The sequence below is a fragment of the Fonsecaea pedrosoi genome (assembly GCF_000835455.1).
Source record: "Fonsecaea pedrosoi CBS 271.37 unplaced genomic scaffold supercont1.9, whole genome shotgun sequence".
Taxonomy (NCBI): Eukaryota; Fungi; Ascomycota; class Eurotiomycetes; order Chaetothyriales; family Herpotrichiellaceae; genus Fonsecaea; species Fonsecaea pedrosoi.
Window position 1 is genome coordinate 960,827 of NW_013550607.1, and position 12,257 is coordinate 973,083.

Here is a 12,257-nt window from a genome sequence, read left to right on the forward strand (position 1 = left end):
TTCCGGTGGGAAAACTGAAAAAACCCCGTCAACTATCGTATCCTCCATCCGAGTGGGAAAACCCCTTTCGTTAGAAGCCCTTCCAATTAGATCGGCACTGTAAACCCCACTGAAAACCCCAGCGGAGGAGAGGAAAGGACCACCACTGGGTGGCAAACCCCCGGTCATTATTCTCCGGTGCTCTTGGACTTTCGGAATATGATGGCCGCAATCTGGGGCTCCGTGGCGGTCTGAGGAAATTCGCCGTTTGCGAGCCGTTGCAGTACTCGAAGCCATTGGTTTTCTGTATGAACAAATATGTAGATTGTTTGGGTCATTATCCTATACATAAATACTATAAGTATACTTGTACTTGTAACGCGCACCGACACCTGAGTTCCTGCTGTGGCGGCGAATACATCAGTTCTGATATCGCACCAACCGACCTCTTCCTATGGCGCATACCTAAATCCTTCCACTTTTTCGAGGATCTCCCCCTTTTCATCCGCGTCACGGTTTCTTTTTGTCAACCACAAGCTCATGCCAGACGTCATGACAATGTATAGTGTCTAAAAGCTGATGGTCGCCCACATCCCAGGGAAGTACTGTGGCGCATCCTGCGATCTGAAGATGGTTGAGCCGGTAATTCCCCCAATAGAACCAAACCCGACCTGGGCCGCCACCACCAGACCTTTCTTGTGTGGTAGAGCGGTCTGGCCTTGTCCATAAGTCAGATTTCCTGGCACATTGGCGTTGGTGCCAAATATCGCCAGGAAAACCCCAAAGAGGCGAACCCCGGGTGGCTTAGCGCAGAGGACGATGACGAGCCCAACAAGTCTAGCAATGGTGTCTTCTGTTAGCTTTTGTGCAGTGGAGAATTATATAGCGGAAATTAGGGCAATTCTAGAACTAACGACTAGCACAACTTACCCGACCAAGGCGTGGAAGCATAGAAACCTTCAAATCGTTGGGTGTCAGCAAAGTCTTTCAGGCCAGAAATGGAGGTTCACTTACGGCCAGCGTAGTTTCGTCTTGTCCGACAACCAATATGTCAGGAGGGAGAGAAAAACAGTCAGTATCTAATCAGAAACGCCATGTTATGAGCTGATCTGGGTCTTAGTAGACGGTGTAACGACGCTTACGGGGTAAACATACATATGGCGGACTCGACAAGATCTGGGCCAAGGCGTAGTTGAATCCCAATCCCTGACGAAGAACTATTGGTGTGTAGTAGCCCAATGCATATACACTGCACGCGCCCAGGTAGGCCTGGAGGCAGCTTGATCTCTGTCAACAACCCAAGATCGCACACAATGGTAGACTCGAGGACGGCGAACTTACTAGAAAGCAAGTTTCCAGTCCATAAGGAGTCTTAAGCCTTGCCTGAGGGTTGGATGCTCGTACTCTCTGCCCGAGCGCTCGTTGGCAAGTCGGACGGTGGCGATATGCCTCTCCCTCTCGTTGAGCCATTTGCTGTGTTCCGGAATTGCCAATAGAGAGTCAGCACAGGACGGTCCAAACCGCAAACTTGTGGAGAAGCCTGACATTCTCCGAGACAGATGGAACCTATCAAGCCGCAAAATATTGTAATGGCGCCTTCGATCAAGAATATCCATCTCCACCCTTGCCGATAGGTGCCACTTCCAGACCTGATCACCGACAGGCCATATGTAATCTGACCATTTGTGAGCCTTGACGAACCTTGGGTCAGGGATGCTAGGAATGAACCCACAATACCATTGAACCCAGAAGCCATCAGCGAGGCCATATAAAACCATGACACTCTTCGTGCCGTTTCATATGTCTTGTACCATGCAGAGATCAGGAAGACCGCCCCCGGAAACACTGTCAAGGCCGTATTAGCCGGGCCATGTAATCGGTATCGGAAGCCATCAACTCACAACCGGCCTCGAACGCTCCCAAGAGAACGCAGAGGACGACCAATGGGACCCAGCTTTGTATAAACCCCAGGCACATGACGCAGATACCCCAGGCAGTGATCAGGAAGCTCAGCCACCATCTGGCGCCGACTCGTCGAATAATCCACCCATCCATCCATCCTAGGTCAACAGACACGGTATAAAAAATTCGGGAAGAAGGGGGGGCCTCTTCAACTTACCAAATTAGTGGGATCTCAAGCAAGACATAGGTGATAAAGAAGAACAATAGACTCATCGAGTACGAGCACCTTGAGTCCATGTTAGTCTTCTAGGGCTACCAAGCTCATGTGAGCTCCATTTCCATGTCCTCACCGACCGCGAGTTCGATATCAATGCTCATCCCTGCAATATATGCGGCCGAAACATTGATCCGATCAAGCAGAGACAAGCCAAAGATGACCGAGAGATACGGCAGGATGCGCAAATCAATCTTGAGCCTGGTTCACACAGTCAATTATACAGGCAAATCGTGTTTCACGATTTCTTTATCACTTACACTAGTTTCCGCTCTTCTTCGACGTGGGTCTTCTCGAGCTCGGGGGGAACATCCATCTCAGAATGTACGTGCTCAATCTCCGAGGCTGGAACTGGAGTCTTATCTGCCATGTTGGAAGAAGTAAACTGGATGATTGTGGTTGTTGATGCTTGGTTCCAAGGCTGGACATTTCGCTCACCGTCGAGGGAATCCTTGTAGACTAAGTATGCAAAATGACATGTCCAACTTGGGACCCCTGTAGGTCCGGCTCTGTTTGCTTCCGGGATGAGCTACCACGAGTCGTGCTGTGCACGCAGGTAAGCGGAGTCCCCGAGACTGTAGCATCCTTGGGAAGCTGGAAAATCCGGGGAACAAGAGACCCAGGAAGTCGGAAAGAGAAGCTGAGCCCAGAGAATCTTGAGCTAAATGCGGAGCTCACAGCTTTTACACAGTCCGGAGCTCGGAGAGCCCAGCCACAGGCTAGCTGGGTCGATCAGAGGCTGCTGTTGGAGAAACCTGAGGAAGCAGGGTTGAACACATGGGTAGGAGCATTGCGTGTAGCAGGGAGATGCAGGGAGATTCCTCGGGTGGCGGACCCCTCCATGTCCCTTCAAAAATATTGAAGTTCCAGCAAAGGTCACGAGAGAGTCTATGTGTTTGGAATGAGTATTTTCATTTCTGAATATTGATATACGTGGACAACTTGACTACAGGTTTCTCGAATGTCAAGATAATCTAGAAAGCTTATGGTCGTCAAGAGGGAACATATCCCCAGATACGCATCTTGCTCCACAGATTCGACAGTCTCAGTTCACAGAGCTGATGGGTTAACAAATGACCAGGGGAATCGTGAAATAACAAAATGGAGTGTTTTGTGACACCTGGGTATATATGTTATATCTTCTTTCCGCGAGCAGTTCCTGGATGGGAATATCACTTGTCTCCATGTTGGCGCAAGTTCACACGATATTTTTCAAAGGTAGTATGTCTTTGCCTCGCGTGACAACATCACGGTCGCCCACTCCCTGAGTATCTCCTAAGCACTTTCTTCTGTGAGAACCTTTGCTTCACCTTCACCATGTCCAATGACGTGGGGCTTATCGAGTTGAACAGCAGTATGTCTATGTGTGTTAGCCGTAGACTTCAGATGTGTCTTGGTAGCTTACTGAGTCAAGTGAATATCGACACTTGGGACAAAGAGGCTACCAATAAAGGCAGCGCCTAGATAGCATCAGTACTGGAAACTTTCGAGTTTCTTTGTGGACTTACCAGTAAAGGCTGTGGTGACCAGGGGGAGGATTCAGAATGCCTGGGTGTACACATCTCGAGATGGGCTTGTTGCGGCTGCTAGGACGGTTGGTGTCACCCCATCGATTCCAGCGAGAACGGTGGAGTTTCCTGTCAGGAAAACGCCTTTGCACCTTGGTTAATCTTACCTCAAAGCGTTGGTTCTGACAGGTTTACTCACTAATAAACGGTTCGATTGAGTTGGCTGGTAATCCCGCGCCGACAAAAGCCGTGGCCATGGTTGGCCCCATGGTACCTCTGACCTTGTTATTGACAATACTCCCGTAGATCGCAAACCCAATGGCTGCTCCGGAGTTCACAATGGTTCCGCGCAGCCTGTTCTCTCGTCATTTTCGATGTCCTCTCAGGGCTGTCACCAAATGCCGGAAATGAACTTACCCGTTCGAGATACCAAGGCGATCGTCGCCCGCTCCGCACTGGACAAACAAGACACTGGCACTCATGGTCGAGCTGAGGGCCCAACCAGTGAGTATAGCCAGAACTACCGCCCGCGCAAGTGAGTGCTGAGTGATGGTTGACATCGCTGCTGGAAAAACAGTTTGTAGCGCAGTATATGCGACCAGTTGGAGTCGCGTGGGCTTCAGGATACCAAAGAAAATTCCCGATGTCATGATTCCGACTGTAGGAGAATGTCAATGGCGACACATGGAAGATTTGCTCGTCTGGGAATACTCACTAGTCCCGGCGGCATTGAGTACAAATCTGAGCCAGCCAGCCCGATCAGGTTCTGTAGTAGACAGGGTTTGAATCACTATCTGCATGTCAGAATGTCTCCGACGTGAAGAGTTGGGTGCAGACATTGAGGCCAGTAAACCTGGAGCCCATAGAGCTGCCAATAAATATCAGTGTTGCTCTAAATGCCATTTGTATGTGAAAGTGTGAAGAGTAGCTACCGCAAGACCGGAAGCAAAGGTGATGAAGAGCGTTAGGATGACCGATCTGACATTTGTGATCAATTTCCCGGGAAACAGTCTGCCCATATCAGCCGGGGAGTAGAACTCCCAAAGAGGTAGAAGGATCGTCAGTCAGTCCTGTCAAGGCGTTAGATGTCTCATACGGCGATGTAGAGTGAAGAGCAATACCTCCGACTAGTGGTGGGACGAGGACGGTTGCACTAGTCCAGGGGTAAGGGTTTCCCCCCCATGAGACGCCCAGCAAGAGAGAAATCAAACCACCGGCCATCAGAAGCACGCCAACATAGTCCAGGTCTTTCGATTGTTGGGTGCGTGATTTGCCATCCAGACGGAGTCCAACCCATCCTGGGGGCCAGTAAAATACGATAACCATGATCGGGCTATCCCGTTGATCATGGTGCAAAAATAGTATGTGTAGCGCCAGCTCAATGTTTTGACCACAGAAAAGGCTAGGCACCCATGTAGTCAGCTGCAGGGGCCTCCATCCAATCGTTCGCACCTACCGATAATATCTCCAAACATTGAAGCAGGGAGAGCAGCAAGATTGAGTGCAGACAGATTTGCCCCCCTCGATGTTTCTTTGGGGACAATCTCAAAGGCGGACACATATGTAACTTGTTGAAGGGCAGCACCGATCCCCTGCGCTTGGATGAGCTTATGCTAGAGAGAAGGAAGAGCACATGGAACGAAGCTGGATAGCGGTGCCTGCAATCACAACTCGGATTGTGTTGGCACTATACGCGGGTTCAGCCATTGAAGTGCACGAGCGGGTGTGACATACCGTCCGTTGACTAAAGTTCCCTTGCGCAAGTCAGGCGCTGTTGTTTCAAGTCGTAGCATCAGTAATGAGTTGCAACCTACAGACAAGTCCAAAAATATCGCCACAGATAAGAAAGTATCGCCGGCCGAAGATATCTGCCCCGCGACCAAAAGTCGCCTGCAGAACAGCGTTTGCCAATGACCAGCTACTAGCAACCCAACTCAGATTGGCTGACGGGCCAACGTCTGCATTGATGGTCAAGAGGACAGCTGCACGTACTACGAAAGAGAAAAGAGCGGCTTCATATGTCAGCCTAAGGGCCTGGATAATGCTGGTCAGTATATCGCGGCTGAGATGCTAGAGAAATGGACTCCTGGCCTTACAGAAATGGCTAAAATAACGCGCCCTGTTACCCTTCCCTGTGTGTCCGTAGCGGACTCAAAATGCTGAACTCCATTCTCCAGCTCGATTCTCTCATGCTTGCTATCGATAGTGGCCTTGTGATCGCTGTCATTTGTGGACTGTCCGTCTGCGTCTGTAGCCATCTGCCGTCCATGACGACCTTGTAGAAGGGCGGGGATCTTGATATGCATGGTTTGGTGAAGCTGTGAATGCCCATGAGAAGACTATGGAGTCTTTTGTTCTCTCTCTCTCTCTCTCTATATATTGATCAGAATTCAATGTCCGTATGTTCTCCGTGGGGCACATTCCCCGTGGGACAATCTCAACATTGAATTATGAGTTGAGATGCCCCCGAAGTGACGCTCTGAATCATGCCACGGCCCAATTGGAACATGCCATCGGCCATGACGAGGCTGCATACTATCCACTTTCGGACTAGGTGCAGCCGCTATTCTGCATTATCCTCGGCAGGCGTCGATGCCACGACTCGTGTGCCATGCAGGTAACAAGATGGCCAATCGAAGCGGCAAGCCACGCCCAGCGGCATTTAGATCGGATGGACTCAAATCCGGGGAGTCCTACGCCTGTCACCTGGTGACGGGCCACACCCCATAGTCATCCTCGGTTATGAGCTTGGTGGGTTCAAGGAGTTCACAATACCAGAAGTAGCCGATGCTCAAGTGGAAGTCGGGATCGCCTGGCTCTTCGATTGTCGAAACTTTGGTTACAGTGAACGTGAGCCACGGGAGCAGGTGGCTCATCTTGGTCTGGTCGAAGACTGGCAGAATGCGATCAGCTATGCACCACCCCCCCGAGATTGATTCTGAGCGGATCGGTGTCTAGGTAACAAATCTCGGAGGGAGAAACGTGCTCGTTGTTACAGCCCTCGACCCTGTAGTGTCATAAACGCCACTGATCAAGTGGATTCCTATTATGGCAGCCTGGATGGGAGGCTATGGTAACGACCTCGACTGATACCACCCGAAACTGGCGGAACATCGAACAAATCGCGCTCTGGGAAAGGAGCTTCACTAGATGCCTTTTGTGAAAGAATCTGGCGACGACGCGAAAGCCGTGTACATCAAAGGGATGAGTCAAACCGGGCTCCGCAACTATAAAGGTCGACTCACTCTTCAGAGTTATCAGTTGATGGTCCTGATGGACGTGACGCCTCTGGTGGAACTGATTGCGCCGATTCTTAGGCGCTTCATCCTCGCGGACCAGGACTTCCTCCCGTGGCAACGTAAAACTTATCAGGCAGCCAAAGAGCCCAAGTCCCACGTAGACATCAAGGGAGATCATTTCTCGCCTTATACGATCTCAAAGTAATCATCAACTGCAGCAGCCAAAGAGTGGTTTGTGGAGCATTTGACCACCAGGTAGAACCTTAAGGCATAGATATGGTTTCTATAACAATGTTGTTCGAAAGCCATATGAGACTTCAGTAAACTAGGGCTTGCCATCGTCCAGAGAGGTGGCCTTGAACCATAGATATCATTGTGGCCGCCCAGAAGGATTTTCCCCATGCCGTTCATTTCGATGCGACCAGAGATTTGCGGTCCGAGGGCCTCAATAGGTATACCGGAATTCCTTCTTTTCGAAATCTGTGAGATCAGAAAACGAGGTTTGGGTCAAATTGGAGTCCGAGACCGATGCTGTCCCTAGCTCTTGACGGTCCCTCCTCTTGTTTTCCAAATAGCATAGGAACCCATACGCAGAGATGGCGGCGATTGCCACGACAAAGCACGCCATCTGGCCTTCAAATCCACGAGAATATGTGGGCGCATCGTTCGAGCGGAATGTCTGTGGTCCCAAGATGCATCCAACACAATAAGAGATAAAGAAGACAGCATTCATGGTGAGTTTCTTGGAGTGACCGGACGTATTTGCCATGGGGAGGGAGGTTGCCAACACGTACGGCGCCCAATACGTGTAGAATAAGTAGTAAGCACCTAGGAGTCCACTCCGGTTGTCACTGTCAAACTTCCATAACATGACGGCGGATGCCAGAGTGACCATATCTCCTCCGGCAATGAAAGCGCATCGGGTGTTGGGCAGATAGGACTGAATGATTGACAGAAGAATCTGCCAGACTGTGGCAATAATGCCTGTGGGAATCCCAATGACCACCGTCTTGATGGGCGAGTAGCCCATCCCCCGCACGATAATCGCCGCAAAAGTGACAATACCCGAATTCGGGATGTTCTGCGCAATCGCAAATATGGCCAACAGCCAGGTCTTGGGGTCCGTCAAACATTCACGGACCTGGTACCATTTCACCTTCTTATCCTCCACCCCGGTATTGTTCTCCCTCACGCGGTAGAGGCACACATACTTCTCCCGCTCGCTGAGATACCAACAATCAACGGGTGAGCTGGGCAGAAAAATGAAGATGACGATGGCCCAAAGGACGGAAAACCCGCCCAGGACGAGGAACAACAGGCGCCAGGGATGCAGAGCTGTGTTCGTATGGCCGATGCCGTAACTCACAATCCCAGAAAAGACGGTCGAAAGCTGCCGAATTTTGTTAGCTCGCGACCAATTTTAGAGACTGAGAGGACGGGGAGGCGAGACTTACCGAATTGAACCAGAATGCCACGCGAATTGGCTGCTCCTTCTTTCGCCACCACATGACCGTCATGATGCTTGACACGGGGAAGACAAAGGCCTCCATCATGCCCATGAGGAATCGGACGGCGGCCAAGGAACCGAAACTGTTGGTGGCAGCAGTGCACAACATCATAACCGCCCATCCCATGATGGTGATGGCGAAGAACCTTCCGAGGGGAAGGCGCTGGATGAGAATGGCCGCAGGGTATTCCGCCACCAGGTAGCCAAAGTAGAAGAGCGAGCCGACCCAGGAGAACTGATTTCCCACTAAATTGGTATCTTCCGACATGCCGTAGATTGCCGCATTGGAGATGATCACTTTGTCAATGGCCGCAAGGACAACGGTGACCAGGATCAGCGGTAAAATCGTCAGATCAATCTTCCAAAGCACACGGCGTTCCTCTTGAGTTGAGACGGGCTCTTGGGCGACAGAAGTGTCTAAAGTGGCCAGGAATTGGGCCGCAACATCCAGGTCTTTGCGTGGGGCACCATCGGACGGTACATCCTCTAAGATCACTGCTTCGTTCTGAAACTTGTCAGCATCGGGAGATGGGCTACTTGCTCGTTTGCTGCTCATGGCGGCGAGGTGGTTCAGCGACTTTTTGGTGGCACGCGCGGCGAGCTACGCGAAGAGTTCTTATCCGGGCGGTCTGTGTAAGGATACAGCCTGACCTTCATATACAATCCGTAGGAGTGAAAAGCGTATCCTAACACGGCGAACACGGAACCGGTTTCCGGATCGAGATTTACAATGCTTGTATATGGTGGGGAGGAATAGGGGACAAACTGGAGATAGCGCTCCACCAACACGGGTGAGAGCCGCGCTAGCCGTGTGTAGCGAGCGCGTGCTGTCCGTTGAAGGCCGTGGTGCGCAAAACTCTCACTATTGTCCCGCGCTCAGCTCCGTGAAGGGAGTGGGGCGTAGGACGGCGCTTTCAGATCGAACTAAGTTCCCACGGCAAGGTTTTCCGAGTCGGTAATATGGCTCTTTAGCCATCGGAGTAAAGGTGAGATTGTCCGTCTACTGTATGAGCTGTTTCATTAAGCCACATGCGAACGTCCTCAAGTGTTAGAAACAGGCCTGACATGCGATTCTAAGGTGGGGTGTCCAGGGGAAGGACTGCTGAGCGAGCGGCATACAGAAGTAGGACGAGAGATCACATGTAGTACGTGTCTTCCGTAACGGGAAATATAATATAATGATGTATTAGTATTCTACTATATTATAATAAGAGAATCTACAGGCAGAAATATAATTAGTAGAATTTACCTATATACTATAGGGAAAAAACGGCCTAAGGATGTTAAGTTAGGACTAGAAATTTCCCTAAAATGACTATATAGGAGAGAACCCCTGGTCGGTCGTGGCTTACTTACTACGATTAGAAGCGTCCCCTAGAGAATAGACCTCTTAAGGTAAGTCTAATCTCTCGTACTACTCCATCCTTCTTCTACCCCTTAAGGTTAACGTCCTCCGTTAGATATTTTTTTTTATTATAGGTATTTATATATTATTTTTCTTCCTCTATCTAACGTAGTATTAGAGCTACTTCCTTAGTAGCCTAACTATTAGACCCGTTACCTAACTAGAGGGTAAATATATGTACTATAGGATTAATAATGATAGATAACTAGCCTATAGATAGAGATATTAACGCTTAAAGAAGGCTTTAAGGTTAATAGGTGTAACCCCTCTTACTATATATATACGGTAAGTCAGCTACTTAGCTAGTAGCCTAAGTTAAGTATCTAGTATTACGTAGTTATTCGTAATAGTTACCCTTTCTCCCCTAGGTAGTTCGCCCTTAAACTAGTAAGATAGCCGAGTAATCGGTAGCCTTACGTAGCCTCGTTAACTTACGGTAGCCTTATATAGCCTCGTTAACTTAACCTAGTCCTAATGTAGAAGTATCCGCATTTAGGTAATAATAGTATACTATACTATTATTATATTAAATAAATGCCTTCCATTTAATTTAATTATACTCTTAGTATTTCGTTCTTATACATTAATTACTCGGTATATTTACTTTATTACTATTTAGCCTATTTATTTCCTTTTTCTATTTATAGTATAATCGTATTATACTTAATAGGTAGGTAGTTTCTAGTGTTATATATCTACGTCTTCGACCTCTATTAAGGCCTTCCTTTCCTCTCTCTTCTTTCTCTTTATCATTACTTTATACGTAATACTTACCTACTTAATTCGCTCTTAAATTAGATAATTCTCTTAACTTAATCTTAATTATAATAGCTCCTCGTCGGTCACTCCCTAAATCTCCTACCCCTTTTAAGGGTATACGCGCTTAGCGCGAGTTTCTATAGTATTAGTATTATATCCGGACCTTATAAGTATACTCCTTTACCGCTTATAGCGTACTTAAAGTATATTCTATTACTAACTTCTATATAGAGCTAACTCTAAGAACGACCCTACCGACGTCGTCGGTAATAGGTATAAGAGACCCGCTAATACTAGTAAATATACTCGTTATACTAAAGGTAACTATCCTTATATTCCATCCTTCTTCTACCCCTTAAGGTTAACGTTCTCCGTTAGATATTTTTCTTTTATTATAGATATTTATATATTATTTTTCTTCCTCTATCTAACGTAGGTCTCCCTATCTCTATAGCTAGTCGCGTTATTAAGATATCGAAGTCTGAAAATACCCTATCTCGAGGCGTTAAAGCGTATACCGCTAAGCATTATCTACACTAAATACTAAAGTAGCCTAGTCTAGTCAGCGTAATAATTCATCCATTAGTTCGCTTATAGCGTGATAATTCATCTATTGGTCCGCTTACAGCGTGATAATTCACCTATTAGTTCGCTTACAGCGTAACAATTCATCCATTGGTCCGCTTACAGCGTGATAATTCACCCATTAGTTTATTTACAGCGTAACCCCCTCTAAGCGCGCTCTAGGTAGCTCCCCATTTCATTTACCACGCACCCTCCCGTACTCGATCTACATTCGAACAGCGGACTCGATATATTATACAGCATTATCAACCCTAGCTATAGAATGGATCCATTCTACACCCTAATCTCTTTAATAAAATGAATGGGTATATAGGTAAACGCAGGATATCTAGGTATTCGAATAATGAACGCTCCGCGATACTAAACCTACAATATTAATACTATACTAAGTACATACCGAGACATATACGGTAACTATACTTAACTTTAATACTTAGATAAACTAATAAAAAAGATCAGGAGAACTTACTACCCTCCCCAACCTTAACGAGATACCTAAGAAACCTACCTAAAAGAGAAAACCGAATAGCGCGAATGGACGTAGCTATAGCCGTACGGAGAGAAAGTATACCAGTAAAAATTAACATGGCGCAACTTCCTCGCCCTCCGAGAAAACTAAGTCGATACCTGTTTTCGCATTTACGCGCCCATTATTAAACCGTCTAAAGAGATTCGGATACCTCTATCACATACACTGGGAAATCCCCGGGTATCCCTATTACTATCGCTCGTCGAAATACTTACCTAGGCCCTCGCGCTCAAGAGGAGGAGGTGTAAGAACCTCAGACTCGCTACGCTGAGGCGTTGCTTAGGGCCCAGGCCCTCGCGCTCAAGAGGAGGGGGTGCAGGAACCTCAGACTCGCTATACTGAGGCGTTACTTAGGGTACAGGCCCTCGCGCTTAAGAGGAGGGGGTGCAGGAACCTTAGACTCGCTACGCTGAGGCGTTACTTAGGGCTTAGGCCCTCGCGCTTAAGAGGAGGGGGTGTAGGAACCTTAGACTCGCTACGCTGAGGCGTTACTTAGGGCCTAGGCCCTCGCGCTTAAGAGGAGGGGGTGTAAGAACCTTAGAGCCTAGGCCCTCGCGCTTAAGAGGAGGG

The 12,257-nt window shown here is 48.3% G+C and overlaps 4 protein-coding genes across 4 annotated transcripts; 1 reads left to right on the top strand and 3 right to left on the bottom strand.

The window, feature by feature from the left end:
- Positions 1-444: 444 nt before the first annotated feature.
- Positions 445-2,525, bottom strand: Z517_12453 (uncharacterized protein; the record flags this gene model as incomplete). Its single annotated transcript, XM_013422867.1, has 11 exons — positions 445-516; positions 571-816; positions 910-936; positions 994-1,058; positions 1,135-1,258; positions 1,321-1,519; positions 1,546-1,654; positions 1,712-1,824; positions 1,881-2,093; positions 2,232-2,356; positions 2,416-2,525. Coding segments are annotated over 11 exons (1,401 nt in total), but the record flags the coding sequence as incomplete, so codon positions are not given.
- Positions 2,526-3,430: 905 nt separating this feature from the next.
- On the bottom strand, positions 3,431-5,969 carry Z517_12454 (uncharacterized protein; the record flags this gene model as incomplete). Its single annotated transcript, XM_013422868.1, has 9 exons — positions 3,431-3,515; positions 3,561-3,615; positions 3,863-4,017; positions 4,081-4,321; positions 4,379-4,453; positions 5,120-5,276; positions 5,398-5,417; positions 5,478-5,697; positions 5,760-5,969. 9 exons carry the CDS (start codon positions 5,967-5,969, stop codon positions 3,431-3,433), a joined length of 1,218 nt encoding a protein of 405 aa, XP_013278322.1.
- An 844-nt stretch (positions 5,970-6,813) lies between these two features.
- Z517_12455 (uncharacterized protein) lies at positions 6,814-7,107 on the top strand (the record flags this gene model as incomplete). The annotated part of the gene is made up of 1 exon (XM_013422869.1): positions 6,814-7,107. The coding sequence occupies one exon, from the start codon at positions 6,814-6,816 to the stop codon at positions 7,105-7,107; it is 294 nt and encodes a 97-aa protein (XP_013278323.1).
- A 240-nt stretch (positions 7,108-7,347) lies between these two features.
- Positions 7,348-8,965, bottom strand: Z517_12456 (uncharacterized protein; the record flags this gene model as incomplete). The annotated part of the gene is made up of 2 exons (XM_013422870.1): positions 7,348-8,292; positions 8,357-8,965. 2 exons carry the CDS (start codon positions 8,963-8,965, stop codon positions 7,348-7,350), a joined length of 1,554 nt encoding a protein of 517 aa, XP_013278324.1.
- Between the last annotated feature and the right edge of the window lie 3,292 nt (positions 8,966-12,257).